The sequence below is a fragment of the Netta rufina genome, assembly GCF_964035555.1.
Source record: "Netta rufina genome assembly, chromosome: 23".
NCBI lineage: Eukaryota > Metazoa > Chordata > Aves > Anseriformes > Anatidae > Netta > Netta rufina.
Window position 1 is genome coordinate 842,808 of NC_140147.1, and position 27,268 is coordinate 870,075.

The window sequence follows — 27,268 nt, forward strand, 5'->3', positions numbered from 1 at the left end:
CCCCGTCCCCAGCGTCCCCCCCCCAGGAAGGACACGGGGACAGGCGCCCCCAGCCCCTCCCCAGCCCCTGGCACCTGCAGCCCCTGGCCGCCCCTTTCCCCGAGGCATGGCTGCATCCCCACGTCCCCAATTCCTTGGCCCCGATGCCAGAGGGGACACCGCGAGCACCCGGCCCCCCCCCCGGTGAAGATGCCAGCAGGACGGGCAGCGGCGGTGCCACCACACGTCCCCTAGGGCACACACTCAGAGGTGACACCGCAGCCAGCCCCGAGCCCACGAGAAGCAAATTGTCACGGGGTGTCCCAGCACTGCCTGGGGGTCCCCCAGGACACGGATCAGAGGAGCCAGCGGGACACAGGGGGCACCCTGGGGTCTGTCCCCACCGCGGCGTCCCCGCTGTCCCCTCCGCGGGTCACCCAGCGGCCGGGGCCAGCCGCTGCCCCCAGCCCTGCTCCCTCCTGTCCCTAAAGGGGGGTCAGAGCCCCCTGGGGGCACAGGTGCCGGGGCGAGTGCGGCGCCACGCTGAATAATGCAGGGATCCGAATCAATATTTCAGCTCGTTTGCGAAGCCGGTGACACAAAACTGTCTCCAACTCTTTCTTCCCCGGCTCGGCGCTGTCTGGCTGCACCTCCCGAGTTATTTTTACTGGGGAAGCTGCGTGAGGCTGGGTGTTTTGTGACATCCCCTCGCTTTTAATCACAGCCTGCATCGACCCGGCGTGATGACAAGCGCTCGGCATCCTGCACAGCCCGGCGGCGAGCTTGGCTGCGCCCGCAGCACCCTGAGGGTGCTGAGCCCCGGCAGGACGGGGTCCATGGGGGAGCAGGACCCCGGTGCGGGCAGCACCCGTGCGGGAACGGTGCCGGTTTGGGTTCCGCGGGTGCTCGGTGCCGGCAGCGCGGGCGTTTGGGGCAGGGCCTGGCCGCACCCTGCGCATTTGCCTCCCCCCAGCCCCAGCCGGCGCGCTGGGAGCCCTCATTTGAATCGACTGGTTCTTCCTGCCCCAAACTGCGCGGGAGCCTGAGCGGCACGGCCGGGGCCACCCGCACACGTGTGCACGCACGCGGCCGTGTGCCCGCACCGGGGAGCCCAGTGCCGGGGTCGCTCACTGGGGGGCAGGGGGCTGGCGGGGTGCTCGCCCCCCTCTTGTGCTCCTTTGCGAGAAGATCAAAGCCAGGCTTTGGGGTTTCCTTGGGGTGACAGCTGGGAAAGGCCCAGCCAGAGCACCCCGGGGTGCCAGGTGCCCCAGGAGAGGCTCCCGGTGTCCTCGTCCCCAGTGCGGGGGTCCCAGGACATCGGGGGTCCCGGTGGCCACGCGCCAGGGCTGCCGATGGGCGCTGTGGCGAAGGAGCAGGCGCAGCTCTCAGCCAAACCCCGCCAGCAGCCGGGAGGAAACCAAAAACCTCCCGGGGCAAATTCCTCCCCCAGGTCTGGCCGGGGGCATTGTTCCAGCGGGGGAGCCATTCAGCCCATTTAGGCCGTAATTTGGCACCTTGGTGTCACCCAGCACAGCCTCCGAGGTGCCCAGTCATCGTCTGAGCACAGCGTGCCGAGAGCAGGAACCAAACCACAGCGAGCCCTGCCCAGAGCCGCCACCGAGCCAAAACACCAGCGCCAAAGGCCGTGTCCTCCCTGCCCCAGCACGAGGCTGTGCCCCACCAGCCTCCGTCCTGCCTCGCTCGTGAGCCCCGTGCCCAGCCCCTGGCACCTTGCTGGGTGCAAACACACCCAACGAGGGGCTTCCACCCACCCCGACCCGTGCCCGGCCAGCAGCCAAGGGCCACCACAGCAGAGCCACCTTGGCCACGCTCTCCGTGGCACCATGGAGGTCTGAATATGGGCGTCCTGCACCGCAGTTTGGGGGGGGACAGGGACAGCCCCTGACATCACCTCGGCCACCGCAGGGTGAGCCCCCCACCCCAGGGCCCTGCGGCACGGCCGAGCAGCGGGCGCCGCCTTACCTGCGACCCTGACGACAGCCCTCTCGGCCGGGTCCAGCACCGAGTCCTGGCTCTTCCGCTTCTTCTGCTCGTGGAGGGGCAAGTTCCAGGGCAGGGTGTCCCCGGGGGGGCAGGGGGAGAGGCTGCCCGAGCGCTCGCTGCGGTACGACCGCTCGCTCCGGCAGGAGCGCTCGCTCCGGCACGACCTCTCGCTGAGGGTCTCCTCGTCGGAGGACGACATGGCCCCGGCACGGGCAGGACGTCCCCGCGGGCAGCAGCCTGCAGAAGGAGCAAACAGCGCGTGACGCCGGGCCACTGCCTACCTCTCCCTCCCCTCCACAGGGGTGATGGAGGGGCAAACGTCCTGCCACGGCCGTCTGTCCTCGCAGCTATCCCCGGGCACCCTCCTGCTGGGTACATCAGCCCCCCCCCGGAGCTCCTGAGCGCTGCCTCAGTGTCCCCAGTGCTGGTCTGGTGGCCGGGACCCCAGGAATGGGGTCAGCAGCACGGCCACCGCTCTGCCAGCAAAGGTCACGCCGGCATCCCCGGCACCAGCTCGCTGCCACAAAGCAGAGCCCAGCCTCTGGGGTTCGGTTTCTTTGTGCTCGGCGCGAGAAGGAGCCGTGGGAGCTGCCCTGCCCTTTGTACCTGGGTTTGTGGTTTTTTTTTTGTATTTTTTTCCCCTCTGAGTGGGAGCTGCTTTAAAAATCCTATTAATCACGTTAGGAGAAAATGGTCGGGCTTTCTGCAGCGAGCAGGGGGTGAGCTGTGCAGCGTATGCACGCTGGGCAAATAAGCACCTTGCGCGAGACGTGCTTAAAACCCATTCTCATTGTAACCCTCCAGCTCGGCCAGGAAAAATGCACGCCAAGCGCCCGAGCCCCGCAGCCGATGCGCGGCGGCAGAGGAGGCGCCTCCATGGAGCCGAGCCCTTCCTCGCCCCCCCCCCAGTGTGTGCTCGGCGAGGCACGAACAAAGAGACCCCCCAAAACCGGCGACAGGGAGTGCGGCTCGCATGATTCATTCGCCCCCCACCGAAAAGCTGCGGAAAAAAAACGACCGAGCCCCCCCCACCCCCTCCCCATCAACCAGCCGCGGCTGCGGGCAGCCCCCGCGCCTGCCCCCGGGGGGGGCCGCGGCTCTCGCCCCTTTTTGGGGACCGGGGGGGAGGGGGGGCGGTGCGGGGGCAGCGGGGGCTCGATGCGCAGGGGCGGGCGCGGCCCCGCTGAGGGGGGTGTCCGGGGCCGTTTGGGCAGCGCGGTTTTGGGGAGGGGGGGGGCAGCAGGTGCGGAGGCAGCGGGGCCGCATCCGCCGCCCTCCATCCGCGCTCCATCCCCGTTCCCTCCCCGCTCCATCCCCGCTCCATCCCCGCTCCCTCCCGCGGCACCGCCGCCGCCCCCCGCCCGCTCCGTGCCCACCGTGGCCGCCCCCCGCCCGCAGCCTCGGCCCCGCTCACCCCCGGTGCGCCCCGGTTCCGACCCCGGCGGCTCGGCTCGGCTCGGTTCGGCTCGGTGCGGGCAGGGCGCGGCGCTCCCGCTGCGCTCCCGGTGCGGCCGCTCCCGGCCCCGCGGCTCCCGGCCCCGCCGTGCGCTCCCGGTCCGGCCGCCGCCGCCGCCGCCGCCGGCCCCGCCGTGCGCTCCCCGCCGCTCCCCGCCGCCGCGGCGCCTCCCCCCGGCCCGGCCCGGCCCGGCCCTGCCCACCGGGGCGGCACGGAGCGGCGGGGGGGTCCCGGCCGCCTCCCGCCCCGCGCGGCTTCGGGGACCGGCCCCGGTGCCGCCCCTGCGCCACCCCCTACGGGCAGCGCCCCGGGGCCCCCCCGCACCCCGCTGCCCCCTCCCCAGCCGCAGGGACCCCCAAGGACCCCCCCGGTGCACGCAGCTGCCCCGACCCCCACCTCGTGCACCAACCCCGGTGCGCACGGGAGGCTCCCCGGGCCCCCTGCAGCCTCCCTCCCCCAGCCCGCACGGCCTCCCCGGGCACCCCCTGTCCCCAGCAGCCTCCCTGCCTCGTCCTCCCCCCGGGCCCTGGCTAATTACAGCAGCACATTGATTGCAACCCTGGTGGGAGCACGGCGGGGCTGGGAGCAGGGTGCAGGGGGCTGGGAGCAGGGAGCATGGTGCAGGGTGCAGGGTGCAGGGAGCAGGGTGCAGGGTGCAGAGAGCAGGGTGCAGGGTGCAGGAGGCCAGGAGCAGGGTGCAGGGAGCAGGGACAGGCTCAGATTGGGCTGGAGCCACGCTGGGAAGCTGCGTGCTGCTCAGGACCTCCCTGTGAAGCCACGAGACATCCCCGAGTCCATGCGGGGAGCAGCCGTGGCACGGGCAGGGGCAGCAGCAGCAGCAGCCCGGAGCAGGGGCTGAGCTGGAGCAGGAGAGCCCCGGCTGCTCTGCGGAGCAGGACAAACCGCTCCGGCTGACGGCAGATCCAGACGCTCAGCACCAGCAAGCAGCTCGGTGCCACGGCCCCAGGCTCCCGTGGTGCTGCACGAGGCCGGGCCAGCCCCGTGGCCCCGGTGCCTCGGGATCTCAGTGCAGCCCGGGGTGCTTCTCCCCCACCAGCTTTCAGATCCCATCCGGATCCTTTCCTCCCCTTCCCCGCAGTTATTTCCCGAGTACCTCTGGTGTGGTGGCACATGGCACGGTGACACCGAGCACCCCACGAGGGATGGGAGCTCGGGAACAGCTGGGGGAACCACGTAACCTTGGTTGAGGGCAGCACAGGAGAAAGCTGTCAGCTGGAAGCCCCCAGGACCCACAGTTGTGGTGCTGGAGCTGTGGCAGCAGCCGAGGCCTCATGGACACAAACAGGGGCTGGAAACAAGGGGGGAGCTCCCTGGGACCCCCATCATGCTGCAGCCAGGCTGGAGCAGTGCTCAGGTACCGGGGGTGGAGTAAAGGGGGTGCTGCAAAGAACATCCTCCTGGGCCAGCACCAGCCCTGCTGTGCTGGCACTGCCCGTACTGGACACGGGTGGATAACCCTTGGCACGGCTGGGGACAGCGACCCCAAAACTGGCGAGCAGCAGGGGGCAGGAGGGCTGGCATTGAGGGGCCAGCAGCCTCAGACCCCTTTGGAGGAGGAAAGCGCCCGGGGTCAGACCTGCGGCTCCTGGACAGGTTGGGTGGCTCAGCCACATCCTGCTGGTGCCATGGGGTGCCTCGCTGCCCCCTGCTGCACCCAAATGGATTGGTGGCACTTTCCCATCCCGCAGGACATCCCCGTGCCCTGGCCGTGCTCCTGCTCCTGCCCGCTGCGGCCGGCACTGTTTGCTGCTGGGGTGGTGAGGCTGCAGGAATCAGCGGGCACACGCGAGGCTGAGCCAGGCTGCTGGCCACGGGGAACCACGTACCCGAGCCGTGCCCTAAGGGACGCGTCCCCTCGTCACCTCTGCGCGGTGCCACCAGCCGGCGGCATCTGGCCCCTTCCTCGAGAAGCCCTTGGAGCAAACCGGGCGACTTTGCGCCGTATTAAATCCTGAATAAACGAGGGAAGGCGGCCAGGAAACGTTGCCTGTCCCAACCTGCATGCATTTCACACCCAAAACGCATTTCCAAAAATCCTTTGCAGCACGTTGCTGATCTGGATTCGCTGTGCTGTGTGAATCTGGGTTAAGATCGGGCGTTGTTTTGCCCAGACGGGGAAGGGGAGGCATTACTTCAGGACAGGGGGGAGGCAGGGGCTGGGGTGGGGTCCTGCTCTCCACCACAACGCTGGCTGCACTCCCTGAATCACTTCACCCCCCCATTTCTGTGCTGTAAAACAGGTCCATGGATGGAGACCCCTCCCTGACAGCCGTGGGGTCCCGCTCGGTGCTGTGGGGACACGGGCAGACACCTCCCAGCCGAGCCCTGGGCTGTGACTGCGCCCCTGCAAATCAGCTGGAAGGCAGCTCTGCCCCCGGGTCTGTCCCCCAGTCCCTCGTTAAAACCTTTGCCAGAGCCCGCAGATCAAACCTGCCTTTTCCCTTGACTTTTTATAAATTATTCATATTGCGGGAGTTGTTTATTTCCTCTCTCCAAGGCACAGATGAGCTGGAGAAGCTGCTGGAGGCTCCCGGCACACAGGGGGCTGCGGGAGCTGCGGGGAGGCGGTGGCTCACCCAGCCCCAGCACCCACCTCCCACAGGCTTCGGGTTTTGGGGAGGAGGGAGCAGGACCCCAGGGGATGAAGGCTTTGGGGAAGGCACCAAGAGGCTCCCCGGGCTCCCACCTCCAGCTCGGTCCCAGCCTCGCTGCCTCCATCCCAGCTGGGACGCGGCTTCGCTCCACACCAAAGCGACACGAAAGCAGGCACCAAGGTATAAACCTGTCAATAAATCACCCTCAGGGCTCGGTGGTGGGCTGCACCAAGAAGCTGCGGGTGCTGCAGGTCCCTTTTGCAGCAGGAACTTGAGGAGGACCGGGCCCCGCTGCCCTGTAACGCCCTCATGGTGCTGCCTGGGCAGCGATGGGCTCCTCTCACCGGGTGGCGCGGGGCGGGAGGTGGATTTCTCTCTCTTGACCTCAATATTTTTCATCCGGTCTTTGGCTATTCTCCTTATCAGCTGATATTTCTAACACGGCGTTTCACTCTGACAAATACCTCAGCTCCTCTCAGTCCCCGCGATTCCCCCGCTTGCCCTTGGCTGTGTTAACATCCATCGCCAGAGCAATTAGATTTTGGATTGGTCTAAAGAGCCACTTGGGAGGCAGGAGCGTTTAGATAGATTTCGATATTTCCTCCGACATCTGGACAACTCGATTAGATGAGTCACGCTCGACACCACCAAGTTGCTGCCTTTTTGCTGAGCCCTTTTTTCTTTTTTTTCCTCTCCCCGTTCCCAGCCTGGCCCTGTGCTTTCTTTTTTTTTTTTTTTTTTTGCAGAGCAGCAATTCCCAGCCGCGCACCAGCCTGCGCCGCCGCGGCTCGGCTCCGAGATGCCGTCACCGTGCACAGCCCGCTCGCGAGGGGTTCGTTAAGGCAGCCGAGTTAACGAGTGTCGCAGTCGAGCTGCCACGGAACGGTCACCCGCAGGGGGCCAGGAGCGCTGCTGCCCCCACCACATCCCCACATCGGCTCCCCCCGCGGCTCCTCTCCGGAGAATAATTCCTCCTTGTCCTTAGCGAGCCATCGGCTGCAGGCGCTGCTCAGATTTAACCTCCCGCTGGCCCAGCCTGCCCTGATCCTCCAATTTCTGAACCCCAGGGGCTGACACTGGGTAAACGGGGGCCACGCTGCAGCCTGGAGGGTGCCGGGCTCCTTGCACAGCACGCGGCGGTGCCGGGGTGCACGGTGCCAGCCAGAATTTCTCTCCCCAGCCGTGGTTTTCTCCCTGTTAACGTTTTCCCTGCTCCGACCGCTGCTGGCAGCCTCCTGGGATGCTGGCACCTGAAGCTGTGAATATTTCTGCCCGCTTCTTCACGCGGCTCTTTCATCTTTCTGATGTTTTCCCCCCTCGCTTCTGCGCGGGGGGCTCCCCTCTGCCTGCCTTTCTATCCGGAGCTCTTTAATCCACCTGAACGCCAGCGCCCTTACGTGAGTTTTCCCCTGCTGCAATGAATCGCCACCAAACAGTTTTCATATCTGAAAGCACCAAACGGGATCTCGGAGGATTATCGGGCCGTTACATAAAGCGAGGCAGCCGCCCCATTTCCACCATCAGATCAATTCAGATCTCAGGCGCCCCATGCCCGGATCCCCTCCTTGTCCCCCAAAAGAAATCCCACCCAGGACCAGGATCACCCCTTCTGCGATCCATCCACGGGTAGGAAACAAGAGAAAAATATTAAAGCTGCTGATAAAATCCCGTTGGTTTGGGCACAACCCAGGAGAGGCACCTCTCAAGCAGCGCTGTGAGCGCGGGGCTGAGCAGGGGCAGCCTCCTCACGTCGAGGCTGACCCCAAACCTCCTCCATGCCTCTGGCTCGGAGCCCCCAGCCCCAGCCCCAGGTTTTGGGGCTCTCAGGGCTCCCGGGGCTGCCCCCCGCTCCCTCCAGCCCCCGCCAGGAAGGTGGCTCCGTCCCCCGCGCGCGATGAATCAGCCCGAGCAGCGGGCACCCATCTGGGCCCCGCGAGGCTCCATCTGGGGCTGGGGGAAGGGAGCAGCCGCCCGCCGCATGAGCCCTGCCAAGGGCAAATCCCCCCCCGGGACGGCTCCTGACAAGGCCAGAGCAGTGATGAGGACGCAGCAGCCTCGCCCCAGGCTCTTCCCCCACGTGCTCGACCTCAACAAACCTCTGCCATCGTTTTTGTCATCGCCCAGCGGTGCCGTGCCTCGTAGAGGTGCAGCTCGCCCCTTACAGCCGTGCCAGCCCCGTGGTTTTCAGGAGCGAGGTACCAAAACACACGCTGGTGATGAAACCAGCCACTCTTTCCCACCACAAAGTCATTTTTAACACATTTTGGGGACGAATGGGCCCATTACGGTCATCTTCAGCCCAGGAACAGGCAGCCCGTTGCCTGTTCTCATCCGAAGAGAGGCGATGCTCCTCCTTTGGGAGCCTCAGGAACCTCACACACTCCTGGACCAAAGATGAAGCATTAAACCCACAACCACCGGAATCAAAACCCCAGATTAAAGCACAGAAACTTCCCCTCTCTGCTTCCAGGTGCTCACCTGCTTTAATGCTGTTACAAAACCGTGCTGGATTGGGGAGGAACGTGGAAAATCCTCCCTTTTACAGAGGGAACAGTGGCGCAGGCAGCCCCAGCGGCCAGGACCACGGGACAGGGGCCAGGGCTGCTGCAGCTGCCATCAGCAGGGCCCGCTGCTCGCTGCCAGGCTCAACGCATGGTGCTGACACACCGGGTTCCAGAGCAAAGCCTCCCAGCCCCTGAGCAAGGGAAACAAAACTCACAAACAAAATGATAGGAGAGAAGCTGGATCTAGCTGTTTCTGCCCCAAATCCTAGTGAAAGAGAGGCATTTTGAGCAGATTTTCACCTCACGCACTAATATCTTGAATAGGAAAGCAACTGGGAGCAGCCCAGCCATGAATCCTGCCTGTAAAACTGTGCTAGGTGTGGACATTTCTTTAGGAGGGAGCTTTGCAGGACAAGTTTGGATGGGTTTTTACTCCTTTAGGCTGTCCCCACACACATTTGGGGCTGACTGCCCTGCCTGCAAGTGAGGCAGGGAGGGAACACGAGCACCAAGGGCCATGGCCACCCTCGTCAGAGGGACACAGCTCCTGGTCATCCCCAGCCCCAGGGCAGCACCTCAGGGCATTAACCTGGCAGGATGGCTAAGGACACTCAAATATATTTTATTCTGAAGGACACGACAGAGCCGCGTGCTGCTCCAAAGGAAACATTTACTAGCAGGGAATTAATGCCTGACACAGGTGTCATTCCCCTCCAGTCGGGGCAAGGCCATCAGGCAGCCCCGACCCCACGGTGCGTGGAGCAGCCGCAGCAGAGCCCAGCCGTGCCGGGCGCTTTCCTTGCAGGGGCTTCACTGCTCAGCTGCAGACTGAGGTGGGGTCCATGCGCATCAAGGCTTGGGCTCTTCCTGGCTCTTCTGGTAGTCAGGCGGGGTGTACTTCCCTTCCTTGATCATCTTGTCCCGCTGCTCCAGGATCTTTTTCAGACGTGCAGCCTGACAAAGCACATGGGACAGTTGACAGGGATGTACAACAGGCAGTCACAAGCACTCACACAGCCTCTGGCAGAACCCTGGCACAGCCCCAAGGGAGCTGCATGAATGCACGACCCACACTTACCCTTCCATTAAGTGCTGTCACGACACATTTTAGCATTAAATATTACAAGTTTTGGGTCAGAGACGCTCTCTGCTTCCTGAGAAAGCTGAGGGCTGACCCTCCATGCCCCCCAGCTCTTCAATTAACTACCACACACAAACCCCTGACCAACCCCCAGCACCCCCTTTCCCCCTGAGGCCCCCGTAACCCCCCCGGGGCGCTCAGCTGGGCCCCCCCCTGTTTACCAGAGCCCCCCTGCCGGCCCCCTGAGGGCACCGAGGGGCCGGAGGCGCTGCTCCAGCAGCCCAGGGCCTCTCACCAGCTTGGTGCGGTGCATGCACTCCATGAAGTCCTCGTACTCGGGCTGGCACTCGCGGCGGGCCCGCGTCTGGCCCAGGCCGTGGCCGCACTCCACCCACTCCCGCTCGAAGGCGTGGCAGGCCCCGGCCTTGCCGTGGGGCTGCGTCGCGCTCTGCCGCAGCAGCCAGCGGTCCAGGTCGAGGCCCAGCTGCCGCTGCAGCTCCAGGAACGGCATGGCGGCGGCCGGCGGGGAGCGACACCGGGACCGGGACGGGCACCGGGAGCAGCACCAGCACCGCCGTCCTTCACCGGCCTTAGCGCGACGCCCGCCGCCGTCAAGCGCGGCCGCTGTCGTGCCACCCCCGCCGCGCTTTACGGCCGAGGGGCTCGGCGGCGCCTCCCGGCAGCGCCCCCTGGTGGTGGGAGGGCGGAGAGCGCGCCGCGCCCCAGCGCCCCCTGCTGCCGGTGGGGCCCAGTGCCACCAGTGCTCCCAGTGAGCCCAGTGAGCCCAGTGGTCCCAGTGTCTCCAGTGATCCAAGCGTTCCCAGTGATCCAAGTGTCACCAGTGACCCCAGTGCCCAGCACTCCCAGTGCTCCCAGTGCCCCCAGTGACCCCAGTGCCCAGTGCTCCCAGCACCCAGTGCCCCCAGTGCCCCCAGTCTCTGGCTTTCAGGGTCTCACAGCATCCCAATTCTTTGGGTTTTGTGTCTTCCCCCCACCACAGTGCTGTGACCGTGGGCAGGAGGGCTCATTAGGAGGGCTCATTAGGGGGGCTCATTAGGGCGTTGCTCATTAGGGGCACTCATTAGGGTGCCACCCAGCCTTCCCCCCAGCTGTACCCACATCCCAGAGCCCACCCCTGTCTCCAAGCCCCCCCAAGCCTCTGAGGTCCCTCCGGATGCCCGAATGCAGCCCCCAGGGCTGGGGTGAGCAGCCCCAGCTTCCCTAACGAGCTCAGCCTCGTTATGCAGCTACCTCCTTACCAGAGCCGGCTCCTCCGCCACCCCGGGCACAGGGAGGGGAAGAAGAGCCCGGGGGCTCCTCAGCCATAACCCAACCAATGCTCAGCAGCCATTTATTTCCATAACCCTTTAAAAAAGAACCCAAACCCGTCGGCCGGCCCGCCCAGCCCCTGCGGCAGGTACACAGCGCCTGAGGAGGAGCAGGATCCCCACGGGGTGCTGAGGGCCACCCATGGGTGCCAGGACACGGGGTGCAGGCCCAAGGGTGCTGGCACCGCGCCGTCCCCGTCCCCGTGGTGCTCAGATGATGCCAGCCGGAGCAAAGACGGGGGGGACGCAGAGCGACTCCACCATCTCCCAGCCGCAGGACAAGGGGGTGCAGGCGCTCTCGTGGTCGTCCTCAGCCGGCAGCGGCTTCCCCTGGCAGAGCTGGACGGCCTCCCTGCAAGCACGACACAGCCAGGGGGGTGCGAGGAGCCCCCACTCATGAAATGCCACAGGGTGGACCGGGGAAGGGGATTTCGGGGGCTTTTGCTTCCCCAGCTCCATGTGCAGAGCTGGAGCCGAGCTGCCCACGGCTTCTCCAGTGACAAAGTGGCTCCGGATTTAAAACCTGGCTCGTTATTTAATAACCCCAGTGGCCAGGTTTTTACCCCGAACCCCTCAGGGTCTGCCCCCGTCGGATTCACCCCTCTCCCCTGCGCAGAGAGCCCAGCCTGGGGGCTGCTCGGAGCCTCCCCCAGGAAGCCCCCAGCCCTGCTGACGAGGACGGTCCCTTACCAGGCCAGGCGCGACATGGCGTAGGTGACCTGTGGCTGGGGGCAGCCGCCCAGCAGGGATGGCACGGCGATGCTGTAGGCGCCCATGTCCTGGAAGATCAGCCAGTCGCCGTCCTGCAGCTCGGGCAGCTCCACGCCGTCGGCAATCCGGTCCTCGGGGCGCCCCGGTGGACCCCGGAGGCTGCTGCACAGGAGGTGGTCTGGGCAGGGCTTCTGTGGGGGCAAAAATCGGGCAGCCGCAGGGAATGAGGGCACCCGCAGCACTGTGCTGAGCTGTTTGATATGGGGGGAGAACCTGGCCCCAAACCAAAAGAAATGCTCTTAAAATCAACCCAGGTGGTGAGTGCCTGGACCAGAGTGCCTCAATGCCTGTGGAAAGCATCCAGTGCTGCGTCTGTCTTTGCTCCTTCACCAGCTTTAAAGACCAGCCTGAAAGGATGGTTCGCAAGGTGGTTTCAAGGATGATTTTCAAGGTTTTTAAGGATGGTTTGAAGGATGGTTTTTGCCTTTCCCAAAGGTTCTTCGGCTCACAGGTGGCCAGACAGCATCTGTACTGCCTAATTTACCACCCCAAGCTGCCTTGCCAAGCCCGGAGGCAAACCCAGGCGCTTGCCATGGACGTTTGACATCTCTGAGGGCCCTGCTGGGCTGCCCTCAAGCCAGAGCTGATCCTCACCTTGTGCAGCAGAGGCTTCGGGCAGGGGCTGTCAAACAGGACACAGCTGAAGGCGCCGTAGATGCCATCACTGAGGTGGTAGATGAGGCTCTTCTTGCTGCCAGACTCTTCCCCTGGGGGAGCAGAGAGGGGCTCAGGGGCCATGGTCCCACAGGCAGGCTGGTCCCACAGCCCCTCGGCCCCACGGACCATCAGAGCCCGGCTGCTCCGCGGGAATCTCCTCCTTGGCCGTGATGCTGGCTGCGAGAGTGAAGGCCGAGGTGACGTAGTATCGCCCGGGTCTCGCAACGATCTCCACCCCGCAGCCCTCCGGGAAATACGTGTCCAAGGCAGAGTTTATCACGGCAGCGATCTGGGTGGGGAAAAGATGTTCGACCCCGTGAGCTCAGCCTCGACGCCCGGCATGGGGCAGGGAGCCAGCTCCAGCCTCGCTCTCTGCCTGCCCTGGGAGCCGTGTACCTCCTCGAACTGAGCTCTGGCGTCCTCGGTGCCGGGGAACCCCCCTCCGATGTCCAGGAGGTGCATCCGATAGCCCAGCTCTGCGCCCATGTCGAACGCCAGCTGCGCCTCAGCGACAGCCTGGGCAAAGCCCTGGGGCTCCAGGCTGCAGCTCCCGAGGTGAAAGCTGAGGGCACGGTCCCATTGAGCAGGGCTGGCCTGTCCCTTGTGGCAGTGAGGGGACACGGAGATCCCCCGATCCTCTCCGGGGCACCCCTGCACCTCCCACATACCATCAGGGACAAGACTGCCCAGCCCACCCTGCAGAGCCCCTCTCTGCAGGCCAACCTGCCCCAAATTGGTCCCAACAAGGGCTCCCCACTGGGATGCCCACCCCGAGCACCCCGACAGAAGGACAACGAGCCGTACCTGATGCCAACAACCTCCACAGCCTGCTCCTTCGCTGCCTCCAGCAGGCGCCGGCAGGACTTGAGCGTGGCACCAAACATCATGCTGGGATGGGCAGAGGGGCTGGAGTCAGCAGCAATACCCAAAAGCATCCTGCGCAGCAAAAAAAAACACCATCTTGAGGGGTCTTTGGGCTCTCCACCACCCCACAGCCACCTCCCCAGCTCCTACTTCAGCCCCCTCCAGCGGGTCCCGCATCGGCACCCACCTGGCGTGGGGGTGGCTCCTGGCCACCTTGCCCAGCTCCACCTCGTTGTCAAAGGCCATCAGCCGCACGCCGCGGCTGGCAGCGTATTTGATGTGGGCAATCTGCTTGCAGGGGCTGCTGTAGAAGATCTTGTCAGCCGGGACCCCGATGCTCTGAACCGCTGCAATCTCTGTCTGCAGGGAAATAGCACACGGATCAGGGGCACTGCCACGCTCGGACACAGCCGGCCTCGGGACACGGCCACCATGGCACTGCGAGGGGCAAACCAGGCACTGCAGCCTGGGCTTCTCCAGGGAAAACCTACAAAAGCTCAAGGGGATCACAGTGAGCTTTGTCCCGGCAGGGGCAGGTTGCAGCGAGGTGTTTACAAGCAGCACGAGACCAAGAGGGGAGAAAAGAAGTGGGGCAAGGGAGCAGGGATGGGGTTTGGGCACATCTCCCCCGGGAGCTGCAGCAGGAGGGTTACGGCCACAGAGCCGTCTGAATCCTTGCACTTTCTCCTCCTGGTGACATGTCCTGTTTAATTACATCCAAGTAAGTGGCTTAACTTTGGTCTTCCCTGGGAACCTGGCTACGAGCAAATGGATGGATCAGGGAGCTTTGTGCTCGGCCCTACAGCCACTCACAGGGAACAGCCACAGCAGCAGCACCCCAGGGATGAACCCTGCACCAGCCAAGCCTGCCAGCCAGGACACAGGTCACACAGAGGAATGTTGGTCAAAGGCAACGAGCCTGAGTCACAGATCAGACAGGACAAGTATCTCTGGGCTGTGTGGCAGGGTTTGACAGCAGGGGGAGACCTCTGCTGCTGGAGGTGCCAGTGAGAGAAGAAACCTGGAGATGGGGGCGAGCTGTGCAGCTCTCCCACGCACACCCTGAGGGTGCTCATCCCAACCCGTCCCTACCTTGTTGGCACAGGCAAAGCCTGCCCCCAGCTCAGCCAGCAGCCGAAGCACTCCTCCGCTGCTGTTGCACTTGACGGGGAAGTAGGGCTTCACGCGGGGCAAGGCCTTCAGGAACCGCAGGTGTTTCTTCACGATGTCCCCCAGGTCGGCCACGAAGAAGGCTTGCTGCTCGCTCTAGGACAGGGCTGGGGTGAGCAGCGGCCTCAGCCCCACAGCCACAGGGAGCAGCAGAGCCGTCGGCCCTGGCCCTTACCGAGGGGCACAGCCCCACCAGGAGGTTCTCCAGGAGGTCCCTGGGGGTGAAGCCCTCCTCCACCATCGTGAAGTTGGATTCGTTCAAGTACCCATTCATGGCCAAAGTGCGACGGCACTCGTGTGGAGCTCCTCCAGTAGGGTAGAGTTTCTAAGTATGAAACTCACTGGGAAAAAAAATAAAAAATATATTTTTTAAAAAAGGAATGCTAGTGGCAGAGCTCCAGAGACTCCCACAGCACCTCCCTGCTCCCTGAGGTGCCTCCTGTCCCTGTGTGTGGGCCGTGTGGGGCAGCAATCCCTGGGGAGAGCTCCCTGCTGCTCTCCTCCAACCCAGCACCTCAGCTGGCAGCACCACCACGGGTTAAAGCAGGCTCCAGGGGGAGGAGGAGGAACATTTCCACATTTCTCTGCAGTGCAGAGCTCTGGTTTTGTACACAGCAGCAGCTCAGGCACTGACGCTGCTCACAACAAAGCCACCATCGCTGTGGAGCTGCTGGCCTCTTTATGCCAGGACGTGTTTCCTCACGCTGTGGCATGTCGTCAGATCTGCTCGGTGTTGCACGGGGAGATGTTTCCCTGTGGTTTGCCAACTGCTGCGATCTCACCGCCCCACGTTGCCGGCCACACGAGCCCCACGAGAAGGGAGGCAGCCCTGAGGAGGCAGCACAGGGCACCCCCGAGCACCAGCCAGCTGGTCAGAGTCCGACCCGCGCTGGGCTTCCAGTTTCACTTCTGTCCCGTGACACGATGCATGGCACCAGGGTACAAGTTAGGCAGCCCTGTGGCATTTCCTGGCTTGCATGCTTCGTGGAGCAGCTTTAATAACCCTTGGATCCAGCCCGTCCCGTGACCTGAACACTTAACATGAGCTCACAGGAAACGTTTCCTCTCCAGTAATCCAGGTCCAGCCACAGGGCTTTTCAGGAAAATGCTCCCCCTGATCAGAAGCGAGCAGGAGACGGAGGTTTCATTTCTCAGAGCTGCACGCTGCCTCCGCTGCAGAGAGCTACCTACATTTTGGATGGGAACTAGGAGTGACCCCGGAGCGGCAGCGTGCCGCCACGCACCAGCAAGCACCACCGGCACCCCCAGGGATGGGCAATGGGCTCTGAGCCTCCCGGAGCTTTGTAACCCTCTGCCCTTACCCTTCTCCCCCCAGAGGCATTGCTGGCCAGCCCCCAGCCCTGCTCGGGCACACAACCAACGAGCAATGCAGGGGGCTGTTCCTGCAGCCCTGCACAAAACCATTCCCTGCCCCCTTGCACCCCCCCTCCTTACCGAGACCCACAGCCCCCCTTGGGAACGCTGAGCTCCTGCAGCACCCCACTGAGGCACTGATGGCAGGCTGCCTTCACCCACCACTCCCCAAACCCAGCAGCTGCAGGCACTGCCCCCTGGCCCCCTCCTCGTCGTGCCAGGCACGCCAGCAGCCCCACGCAGCCCCCCCAGCCCATTACCTCAGCCAGCATCTAACGGGCTGTGCCCATGAACACCCCCCCCCCACAACAAACTGTCCTCAGCAGTGGCTGCTTATCCTGTTCCAGCTCCCTGCCAGCGCCCAGCTGGGGGGGAGGGTTGTAGGGTGGCTGCACCCCCTAAATCCCAGCCCCCTCCTCTCCCCCCCGTTCACAGCGTGGCCATGGCAACAGCGCCCAGCCGCGCTGCACTGCCTCCGAGCATCTTTCATCCCTCTCCCGGTGCAGAGCAAAATTCACCCCCTGCCCCCTGCCCGCTTCCCATCCCCGAGGCCGGGGCAGCCCCCCCGGATACCCCAGGACCTCACCGAGTCCCCGGTGTGCAGGCAGCTCGTCCCCAGGCTGCTGGTGCGCAGCGCTGTGGGCCTGCTGGCAGCCCGGCCCTGCCGCGGTGCTGCTCGCGGCCGCGCGTGCATCGCGTGCGCGGGGATCCTCTTGGGGGGGAAGAGTGCCAAAAATAAAAGCACTGCTTCCAGGGAAACCAGGCTGCCAGCACACAAAAACCAGGCTGCCAGCACACAAAGGGCTGAGCAGCGCTCGGATGGCGGCTGCTCGGGGGAGCTGCTGGGGCTGCCTCTGCCCCCGCCGTGCTGCTGCCGGCCCCGGCGGGGTCCCCGTGGGGTCCGTCCATCCTGAGCTTGGACACGGCTGTGCTGCTCCATCCCGCACACCGCAGGCTGAGCGGGGGATTTTTTTATTTTTTTTTTATTATTATTTTATTTTTTTCTTGTTAATTTACAGTTTTCTCTGTCCGGTCTCTGAGATGTTCTGTGCACGGGGCAGGTGCAGCGGGGGCCCTGCACGTGCCGGGGGCCCCCCCATGCCCGCGCGGCCCCGGTACAAACGGATCGGGGGGCACCGGGAGCTCAGCACCGGCCCCGGGCTGCCCCGGGGGGAGGCCACGCCCCCTAGCCCATAAACCCAGCCCCCTATATGTTAACCCCGCCCACTTCCCATAAACCACGCCCCCTGGGCACTAAGCCACGCCCCTGGCGCACAGACCCGTCTATCCTCTAAGCCCCGCCCCCTAACATCGGAAAACCGCCCCCTACACTCTAAACCCCGCCCCCTAACAGCTAAGTCCCGCACCCATAATTTAAGCCCCGCCCACTAGCACCTAAGCCCCGCCCCTACCCTCTTGGCCCTGCCCCCTACCCCCGGACCCCTCAAGCACTGCCCACAGAGCCCCGCCCCCTACCCGCTAAACCCCTCCCACTACCCTCTAAACCACGCCCCATTTCCTCCAAGCCCCGCCCCTCCCTCCAGGCCCCGCCCCCGGCGCCCATTGGCCGCGCGGCACGCGGCCGGCCCGGCGCAGTCGCGGCCATGGCTCCGAGCGCGCAGGCGGGGGGCGGCCGCGGGCAGGCCCCGGGCCCGGCCCCGAGCTTGGGCCGCGGGATCCGCGCGGTGCTGCTGGGCCCGCCCGGAGCCGGGAAGGGCACCCAGGTGCGGGGACAGCCGGGACTTCCCTCCCCGGCACCGCGCGGCCGGTACCGGGCCGCTTCCCCCGGCAGGGCCCAAAGCCTGCGGCCTACGGCGGGGCCTGGACAAAGGCCGGGCCGCGGGGCCTGGTGACCCGGGGGGGATGGGAGCGGGCACGGGGGGGGTCTCTGGCTCCGGGGGGGGGGGGTCTCGGTCTCGGGGAGGGGGTCCTGGGCCTTCAAGGGGGGCATCCCGGGGCCCTGGGGGGCGATCCCAGGCTCGGGGGGCGATCCCAGGCTCGGGGGGCGTCCCGGGGCTCGGGGAGGGGGTCCCGGGCTCCGGGGGTGGGTCCCAGGCTCGGGGAGGGAGTCCTGGGCCTTCAAGGGGGGCATCCCGGGGCCCGGGGGGGGATCCCAGGCTCGGGGGGAGGGTCCCGGGCTCCATGGGTGGTCCCGATGCTCGGGGAGGGGGCCCTGGGGTCCGAAGGGGGCGTCCCAGGGCTTGGGAAGGGGGGTCCCGGGCTCGGGGGGGTCCCAGCCCCCCGGGGTCCCTTGGGCCATGCTGCGGTGCTGAGCCACCTCCTCTGCTCCTGTCCCGCAGGCTCCGAAGCTGGCCGAGGCGTACTGCGTCTGCCACCTGGCCACCGGGGACATGCTGCGGGCCATGGTGGCCTCGGGCTCCGAGCTGGGCAAGAGGCTCAAGGAGACGATGGATTCCGGGAAGCTGGTGGGTAACGGGGGGTCCTGGGGGGGTCGGGGGGTGGGGGTCTGGCTGCTCCTGAAATTGCAGCACCACAAATCCGTCCCTTAATAGGGGCGTAAGGAGAAAAAGCAGCAGTGGAGGAAGAGCAGGCTGTAGGGTGATGGCAGGGCTTGGGATTCCTGTGCCCCTGCAGGAGAAATGCTCTGTGAATACATCCATCCCCATCAAAACTCCTCGCCTGCCAGCAGCCCCTGTGCCCTGGGTTGGCTCTTTCTGTCACAGCGTTTATGTTTGTGGGGCGCTGCCTGGGCTGTGCCTTGTGAGCGCTGTTTGATGTAAAGGTTTGTCCTCAGAGCTGCAGAACGTTACGCTCGTTCTCTGCAGCTCCTATCTCTTCCCGGGACGTCCGGACCCGTGTGGGGCTGAAAACTCTGTTCAGAGGTTTCGGCTGCGTCCCAGCTCTTGTGTAACCGCTGCTCGCCTGTAAGTGTGAGATGAAAATAGCCTTAAGAGTGTCGCTGTGCTGCGTGAAGGACACTTTGGATCCGAGAGTTAGGCTCCCTAGTTCGTTTTCCAAGGATTTAATTATCTTTCCTGAAATGACTGAAATCCCTTGGGGACACCTGAGAGACAGCAAACTGCAGTGACTTGCCCCAAAACTGAGCAGTGCGGAGCAGATCTTGGTTGTCACAGCTGGCTGTCACGGGCTCATAATGCCCAGAGGAGAATCTGCAAGCCCCAGGAGCCATGTGGCTTATCTCCAGCTTCTGCTTCAAGCGTGCATTGCAACACTGAGCCTGCAATGTCCCAGCTGGTTGTGAAAGATAGGGACATTATCTGGCAGCACTGCTGGTATCTGCCACGTGTCTGTGGCAGCGGGCACCGGGCGCTCCACCGGTGCGTCCTGGTGGTGTGCTCTGGCTTCGAGTTATCTCACAGCCTGGAGCCTGGGATGGGTTTTTACGCTCGATTATGAACCGTGAACTCCTTCTCTGAACGTGGTAATCAGGAGAGGACAGAAGGGACTTGTTGCTGGCTCCAAACTCCTCCCTGCTCGCATGCTTCCTGTGCCAGGGCTCGTGTTTATGTGCTGTGACAGTCTGGTCCTGAGTCCTGCTAGGTCACAGCGGGGTGTGCTGGAGAAAGCAGCACTGCAGCCGGTGAGGAGAGATGGTTTTGGAACAAACACCCGTTGTTGGGGCTGCAGAACAGAAAGGAACTCATCCCACAGTGTGCTGAGGTCATGATGTAGGCGGGACTGCCCAGCAGGGCCCGAGCTTGTCAGCAGCTCTGCTGGCATTTACCTTCACACACAGCTCACGAGGGTCAATAAGGAACTCGTGTGTTTTACCTTCCCTGACCAGGATTACTTGGAGGTGTGTGTGAAGGTACAAAGTCACAGGAAATAAAGTGACGTTGCTACTGTTGTGAGTTGTTTTTTAAAAAAAGAAGACATTAGGGAGTTTGTTGTAAGGTTGACGTCCCAAATGAGGCACGAAGTGTCCCATTAGCCATGCGAGGTGTCTCATTAGCCATGTTGACGCCCATCCCCAGCAGCATTTCCCTGACCTGGGCATGTCTGAGTGTGCAGCTTTTGCCCTGCTGGGGCTGCCTGTGGGATCGGGAATGGCTGTTTAAAATAAATAATAACAATAATAAAAAAAATCTGGCATGCGCACAGAGGGCTCTGCACGTGAGATCAGGGTGTGCCCATCTCCGTTCCGCAGGTGAGTGACGAGATGGTGGTGGAGCTGATCGAGAACAACCTGGACACCCCTCCCTGCAAGAACGGCTTCCTCCTGGACGGCTTCCCGCGCACGGTGAAGCAGGCTGAGATGGTGGGTGAGCCGGGGCAGTCCCTGCCCAGGGGCATCTCCTTCCTCGGGAATCGGGGCTCCCTGGGCATCTGCCCCTCTGACTCGGGTTTTTTTTGTTGTAGCTGGATGAGCTCCTGGAGAAGAGGAGGGAGAAGCTGGACTCCGTCGTCGAGTTCAGCATCCCCGACTCCTTGCTCATCCGGAGAATCACCGGACGGTAACTCCTCTCTCCTGAATGCTCTGTGCCTGGGGTGGGGTTTCCCAGTTAAGGGAGAGCATCCTTGTTTTGGTTCCCGTTGGTTATTCTCGTGGTGCTTAGGGCTGGCTGCGGTGCTGGTCTGGGTTAGATTCCTGCTCTGTTTGAGCCTGTCTCGCCTGGGTTGGCCTCGAGCAGAGCCCGTTGCTGATAGGAACCAGTGTCCTGGTGAGCCAGCTCATTGCAGAAGTGTCTGGGCACTGCTGAACATTCTGTCCAGGGTCAGGCGTGGCTGTGCAGACACAGACGTCTGCTGCTGTTACACCATCACCCTGTGTCCCTGGGAGCTAGCCCCTGTCCCCCAGTAAAGCAGCCCTTCTCCAAAAGCAGCTGCTCTTATTTTTTCCAAGCACCTGAAGAAGCCGTTGGTACAGAAATAACCAGAAGATATTTTCCTAAAAGAGAGAGGCTAACTGTTTGCATTGCAGGTGTCTTTGTGCTGATGACTGGCACGATCAGGAGACTGCCCTGGCACCGGGCTCCTCTGCTGACACTTGCTTTCTGCCGTAGGCTGATTCACCCAGCGAGTGGCCGCTCGTATCATGAGGAGTTCAGACCCCCCAAAGAGCACATGAAGGATGATGTATGTGAGCTCCCGAGGCCGCAGCTTACCTTGCTTTGGGTTTAGCTGATGCTTTGCAGCTGGAAAAAAAAAAAAAAACTTTTTTCCTTCTCTTGTGCTTTCTGTCCTGCCTTTCTGGGGAGCGTGGGGAGCTGCCTGGGCAGCCTAGGCCGACGGCACCGCAGGGAGCGAGGCGTGGAGGGATGAGTGAGGGGCACGGCCCTCCTGCAGAGCTGGCCCAGGCTCTGCCACGTCACGACTTGGTGGCCTCTGTCCATAGCTGAACTTGCGGTGGGCTGCGCCTGATTTCCCTCCTGGGGAGCTCCTGTAGCTGGCATTTGGTCCTGAGGATCCTTGGGCTCCTTTTAGCGAGCAGAGCGGTGCGTGGGGGAAAGACTGACGCTGAATCCTCTCTTCGGTGACAGCTCTGGGACTCGGTTTGATGCCCTGGGCTCGCCCTGCTCTCCTGTGCTCGCCTGGGGACTCGCCTCTGCAGCTCTGCCTTGTAGCCTGCCGTGAAGGAGGGGCGCAGGGGCTGTCAGAGCTGCTCGGAGAAGGGGGCAGCGTGCCAGGCTGCAGCAGCTAGCTGGAGACTGTCCCCTTGCTTCTCCCAGGTCACCGGAGAGCCCCTGATCCGCCGCTCGGATGACAACGAAGCAGCCTTGAAAACCCGCCTGAAGGCCTACCACACGCAGACCTCCCCCCTGGTCTCCTACTACAGCAAGCGAGGGATCCACACGGCGGTCGATGCCTCCCAGTCTCCCGACGTGGTGTTTGCTAGCATCCTGGCAGCCTTCTCGAAAGCAACATGTAAAGACCTGGTTATGTTCGTTTAGGGCTCCGTCCCAGGACGGGGCTCTCCGTGTCTGTCTCTCTCCACCTCTCTCCGTCTCTCTCTCCGTGTCTGTCCGTTTGGGGCCAGGGAGGGTGAAGAGCTAAGCAGAGTAGAAGAGGGAATGATGAAGCCCAAGGCAGGGCTTTGCCAATTCTCTATTAAACGAGCTGTTAACGGTCTCCATCTCGGTACGAGTGTCCGTTTGTGTGCACGTGTGGGCGGTTTGGCCCCTAGATGTCGCAGCGAGCCTGAGCACCGGCTGCCTGCTGCCAGCAGCGGGGTTTGCACCCCTGTGGGTCAAAAGGCTTTTGTTTCATCCTGGAGCTGCAGCTCCCCGGGGGAAGCAGCTGCACCTCCAGCTGTCCCTGGCTGCTGCACGGAGGATGAGCAGGAGATTGGAGATGAGGCCTGAGCAGCGGGGGGAAAGGTTTTCACAGGGTACCCGATAGGGGATGCTCTGTCAGCTGCAGGAAGCAAAATGGGCTTGTGGGGGGCGCCTGAAGGGCTGTGTGTGTCCTCGGGGGGAGCAGCAGCGGGAGGCAGAGCTTGGCTGTGAGCGTGTGCAGAGCTGGGTGAGGGTTTGTTCTTGTTGAATGTGTGGTATTCTGGGTGACGCAGCAGTCTGTGAGAGCACAGATCACTTTTTTCCCCGTTCTGGTGGTGTTTGTAGGGCAAAAAAATGGGTGGGTGCAAGCTGGGGGTTCACTGTCGACCCTAAACCTTTTCCAGTTGAGGTATGGACCCCAATATAATGATTATTAGTGAGAAGGGTTTTTTAATGAAGTCTCTGGCCACAGCCAGGCAGTCTCCACATAGCAATTTGTCATGTCCTGAGGACAAGAAGTGGATCTGGGTGGTGGTTTCCTCACTGCCCTCTTCCCTTGACTTTGGCCAAGGAGGTGAAGACGTGTTTAGCTTCCCCTGATCCCAAAGTCTAAATAAAACCTTATTGCAAAACAAATGCTTTTTTTTTTTTTTTTTTTCAAGGCCTGGGAGACGCAGCTACTAACTGCTAGCATCACGTGCCCTTGAGCCAGTGCCCTTTGTTGTGAGCTCATGGAAATGTGCTCGTTCCTTGAGCAAATCGAGCAGTGCTGTCCGGCTGAGGACACCACGCGCTGTGCTTGGTGCCCGGGCACAGGGGAGGGTGTCACTGAGCACCCTCCTCCCAGGAGATGCCACATCTCCTTCTGCCCTGAGCCGCTGTGTGTCTGTAGCAGGTGCCCAGCCCTCAGGAAACCATTGCTGTTTTTCTTGGTAACTTCTCTTTTGGCTGAAAACGCCTCTGTCCTCGTACATCCTTTCCAGGGAAGCAGCCCTCTTCCCTTTCAGCAAACTGGAAATGATGCTAGAAACTGAAAGCAGTTGGTTTGTTGCTCTTGAAAGCATGTGAGTGTGGGGACAGGGGATTTGAAAGTAGTTGAGGGTGCTGGTTTCGTCAGCAGCCCGAGTTTCCACAGGTGGCTGTTACCTTGCCTCTTGTCTCATTTTCCTGTGAAAGGGCAGCCCCGCTGCGTGGAGGCCACGTGTGGGACGGGGGGGGCAGCGCTTAGCGCGGGGCTGCTGCACTCCACAGTAGTGGAAAATGTGCGTTGGGGCTGCCCCTGTGTCGGGGACTGTAAAGAAACCGAGTGGAGCAGCTTTTATCTCAGTATCTCAGGAGGGTCAAAGAAAACTGCGGCACCCTGCGCGCTGCCGTGCTGGCAGGAGGGGTTCCTGGCCGGGTGGTGCCCCTGGACTTGGTTTTACCCCCCCAGCAAGAGCAATGTGTGCTTCCCCTCTGCTCCTTTTCTCCTTCGTGTTTACTTTGCATCCAGCTCAACAGCCCTCTTCTGCCATAAACAGTGATTCTTCTTGTTTTTGTTTTTGTTTTTTTTTTCCCCCTAAATCTATTTTTTTTGTTCCCATTTATTCCAGCTGAGTGACTTCGTGAACCAGATGAGAAACCGCCAAGCTGCACGCTGCTACATCACCCACTGCAGCCCTCCGGGGGCAGGGAGGGCAGCTGGGGGGGGGGATTGATGGGAGGGGGAGAGGAGGTGGAAGACAAGGGGGTTGGGGGTTGATTTGGTTGGTATTTGTCTGGATTTCTTACTCAGCAGAATCATTTTGAAGAGGAGATTACCTTCTCCTTAGGAATCAGTGTTTGGAAGGCAAAATAATTGTACAGAGAGAAAAAAAAATCCGTGCTGCAGCCCATACCCAGGTCCTTGGTGTGCTCGGAGGGGGGGGGCTGGAGGCTGTCCCGGGCTCCTCTGGGACTTTCAGGGCTTTTCTTACTGCTCTTAGCTGGAAGCCACCGCAAGGTTTACCTTGATTCTAAAGCTGCTTCCTGTCAGCGAGGACCAAAATGAACAAACATCTCATTTCTGAAGTAGAAAGGGGAAAAAAAAAATGCCATGGTATTTTCCTGGAAGTTTAGTTTTTCTTGTTCTGCTGCATTCCTCAACCCTCGGGGCACAGAGGCGGCTCGAGGTTTTTCTGCTGGTGAACTGAGGGGCTGCGGCTCTAGTCCAAGCCTGCCTTACCTGGCGTTGGGGTGGCTTTCCTGTGATCTTGACCAAGCTGGAATTCACATAATGCTGAAGAAATGCAAAAGAGACTTTCTTAATTGACTGCGTAAATAACACTTAATTGTTAGGGTTTTTTTTTTGCATTTCTTTCTAGATCAAATGGTGCCTTGTCTAACCTCTGAATCAATAATAAAATAACCTCTTAACACTTCGTATCTGTTGCTGCGTCCTCCTTGACCTGCAGACGGTGGAAGAAGGGAAGCAGATGACAGCTGACTAACAATTGGATGGGGTGGATCCCCTGGCCTGATCCTATCTTGAGGATGTTTTTCTGCGCAGCTAAAAATGCGGCTTGTAATTCCTTTTATTTTCCCTGCTGAGAGTGCTCCAGTGCCTTGTATCTCCATAGCAATGGTGTCTGGCTGCTTGTCTCCCATTTCTTCGTGTCTGGCGCTGAAAGTACAGCCCCTGTGTATCTTGACCCCTCCTGGTCAGCGCTCCTTTCAGGTATTTCCACAACTGATGTAATTCCTTGCCTTTTCGCCTGCCTCCCTTCTCATTGCTGGCGTGGGGATGAGCTGAGTTATTTTTCCTGCAGTAACTGCAAGCCAAACGTTGTCTCCTGGTTCTGCTCACTCGCTTTCTGCCTTTCGTACCCTCCACCAGCGCCTCACTCTAGCCACACAGGACAAAATCTGCTCTCATGGGGACTGAGAGCCTTTCCCAGCCTCCTGCCTCCATACAGCCCCTGACCCTGTTGTGGGCTCTCGGAGGTATCCCAGAGGAAGGCTCTGATGTGCTGAGAGTCCTTGATTTCCACAGATCCCTTGGTACAAGAGCTGGAGCCCTGCTTGTGTCTGGAGCTTTGATTCGGGCCCTGTGGACAGAGCCAGGCAGTGTGAGGCTGCCTCCTCCCGCATAATGGGGCGCTCGCTCCTCCGCCATGCAGTCTCCCCACGCCCCGGTGCTTTTATTACACCTCTACCTCTGATTAGCATTTTCCCTCTTTTGAAGGCAAGCTTGCGAGGCTGGCGCTTGTGGTGTTCCCTCGCTGCGTTTGATGATGGATGTTTGACTACGCTCTTCCTCCTCGTTTGGGATTCTGCCCTCTCCCCGCTTGCTGCTGCTCTCAAACCTGTTGTGCCTGCTCCTCCCGGCTCCTCCCGGCCTTCCACTACGTGCTGGGGAAAACTCTTGGCTCCTCCGAGCTGGGCTGCCTCCATCTCATCCTCATTTTACCAAATGTGAGGCATAAAAGGCGGTGTTGGGGTGCTGGGGGAGGCTGCTCAGCTCCCGTGCGCCGTGTCCTCGGTCGCTGGATCTGTTCCGTGACCCGGCTCCGTCGCGCTGACCTTGAATGTTTTCCACAGCGTGTGAGGCGCTGCAGGTGCTCTGAATTCCTTCTGTTCAACGATTCCACTCCAGCAAGCTGCTTATCAGGCACTCTTTTTGAAAACTGTGTTCATATTTCATACCGCCAATTATTCAGCAACTATAAAAGGGGGAGAAATCCTATTTATAGCACAAGGACCAGCATCAAATAGGACACTGAATTCTCGCTGATAGAGGAAGTGACCTGTTCTCTAATGCAGCAATATTTCTGCTGAAAAGAAGCAGCATCTCGCGTGGGGGAAGGGAGAGGCCCTGGGCCATCTCTTTACATTAAAGATGTGCTGCAGTCCTAAAAATCCATTATCTGCCCTTCTCCCTTCCTGATGAAACTGCGAGAGACTGCAGCAAAGCCTTTCGCTGGGGGTTTGTGGTTAGTAAGAAGGAGTTTGGCTCCCCAGGGGCTGAGCTGGAGCCAGTCTGAGGTTGGGGATCGATAGCTGGTCCCTGGCCTCGGCCTGGGGGGGAAAATGAATCCCTGCAAGGGCGCCTGCTGTGGGCACGTAGCCCAAATCCCTGCTGGGGTAGGGGCTGCGTGGGGGGTGGCACAGCACGGACCTGTGCACGGCCCTGTTACAGAAGGAGCACGGGGCTGGGGAACAAAATGTGAACGGGGAAGGTGAGAAGGGGATGGGATGGGATGGGATGGGGATGGTTTGGGGATGGGGATGGAGCTGTGCAGCTCTGCATGGAGAAAAAGGGTAACTGCTGGGGAGAAGGGCACTGGGGAACAAGGGTAAATGCCAGGGAGAAGGGGACCAGAGAACAAGGGTGAGTGCTGGGGAGAAGGGCACCAGGGAATAAGGTTAAATGCTGGGGAGAAGGGGACCCCCTGTTTCCCTGAGCCTGCTGCCCATGACCATCCCTTCTCAGGCTTCTCCTGGCGTCGCTGCCCTTCTCCCGCTGCATCTCCTGCTCTCGCCCCGTCCTTCCCGGGGGGCTGCAGCGGGTGGTACGGGTACGGAGCGGACCCCCCCCGGGTGGCGGGGGCCCAGAGGATGGGATTCCCCCTCCTGTTGCTGTGGTAACCGTTGCGAAGGGCAGCGCGGTGCCAGCAGCGGTGCGGTGCGGCGGGCGGCTGCGCTGACATCACGGGGAGGTGGCGCGGGAGGGAGAGCGGGGAGACTGCGGAGGGACCGGGAGCTGCTGCGAGAGGGGGCTCCAGGCGAGGTAAGAGACCCCCCCCCGGGGCAGCAGGGCAGGGTGGGCTCCTTGGGTGGCTGCGAGCTGTGAGCCTGCCTCGGCATCCTGCCGGCTCGGTGGTCCTCGGGTAGCGGCGGTGTTATACAATGCCCTAAACCTGGCAGGGCTGGGGTCTTAGGGATGTGGTCAGAGCCTGGCTGCCTGGTGCAGAAGCTCCAAGTGCAGCCCCCCAGGACAGCAGCGTGTGTGCTACGGACTGTGCTGGGAAGTGCTGGGTGTGTGAACCCCCAGCGTGGGCTAAAGGGACCGCGGAGCAGCCCTAGTCCCTCTGGGGAAGGGGACCAGCGTTCCCTCTTGGGGCTGGAATAGAAATCTTTGATGAAATGAAGCTGAAGTTTGGAGACCCAGTCTCCTTGAGCTGCATCGAGCTCACAGGAGGCTGTAAGCAGGGCTGCTGCACTGGAAGCGAGCCCAGTAGCGTGCACCAAACTACACATCTCCAGCAGCCCCTGCAGGAAGCAATAGACCTGGGGAAGGCAGCCAGGTAT

General features: G+C 62.1%; 3 protein-coding genes across 4 annotated transcripts; 1 reads left to right on the plus strand and 2 right to left on the minus strand.

Annotated features, from left to right (window-relative positions):
- Window positions 1–9,211: 9,211 nt before the first annotated feature.
- Window positions 9,212–10,255, minus strand: NDUFS5 (NADH:ubiquinone oxidoreductase subunit S5). The gene is made up of 2 exons (XM_084300821.1): window positions 9,935–10,255; window positions 9,212–9,512 (listed from the first exon to the last, which is right to left on the minus strand). Exons 1-2 carry the CDS (start codon window positions 10,148–10,150, stop codon window positions 9,408–9,410), a joined length of 321 nt encoding a protein of 106 aa, XP_084156947.1. The 5' UTR covers window positions 10,151–10,255; the 3' UTR covers window positions 9,212–9,407.
- Window positions 10,256–11,136: 881 nt separating this feature from the next.
- AZIN2 (antizyme inhibitor 2) lies at window positions 11,137–14,703 on the minus strand (the record flags this gene model as incomplete). The annotated part of the gene is made up of 9 exons (XM_084300618.1): window positions 11,137–11,319; window positions 11,658–11,869; window positions 12,333–12,445; window positions 12,522–12,684; window positions 12,792–12,957; window positions 13,200–13,331; window positions 13,447–13,619; window positions 14,352–14,525; window positions 14,605–14,703. The coding sequence occupies 9 exons, from the start codon at window positions 14,701–14,703 to the stop codon at window positions 11,178–11,180; spliced, it is 1,374 nt and encodes a 457-aa protein (XP_084156744.1). The 3' UTR covers window positions 11,137–11,177.
- Window positions 14,704–17,378: 2,675 nt separating this feature from the next.
- AK2 (adenylate kinase 2) lies at window positions 17,379–23,687 on the plus strand. Of its 2 annotated transcripts, XM_084300496.1 has the most exons (7): window positions 17,379–17,527; window positions 18,104–18,229; window positions 19,933–20,043; window positions 20,145–20,239; window positions 20,789–20,861; window positions 21,455–21,650; window positions 23,593–23,687. In XM_084300496.1, the coding sequence occupies exons 1-7, from the start codon at window positions 17,408–17,410 to the stop codon at window positions 23,598–23,600; spliced, it is 729 nt and encodes a 242-aa protein (XP_084156622.1). In that variant the 5' UTR covers window positions 17,379–17,407; the 3' UTR covers window positions 23,601–23,687. The 2 variants fall into 2 exon arrangements, with proteins under 2 accessions (XP_084156622.1, XP_084156621.1); XM_084300495.1 differs by lacking the exon at window positions 23,593–23,687 and having other exon boundaries at window positions 21,455–21,854.
- The last annotated feature ends 3,581 nt before the right edge of the window (window positions 23,688–27,268 follow it).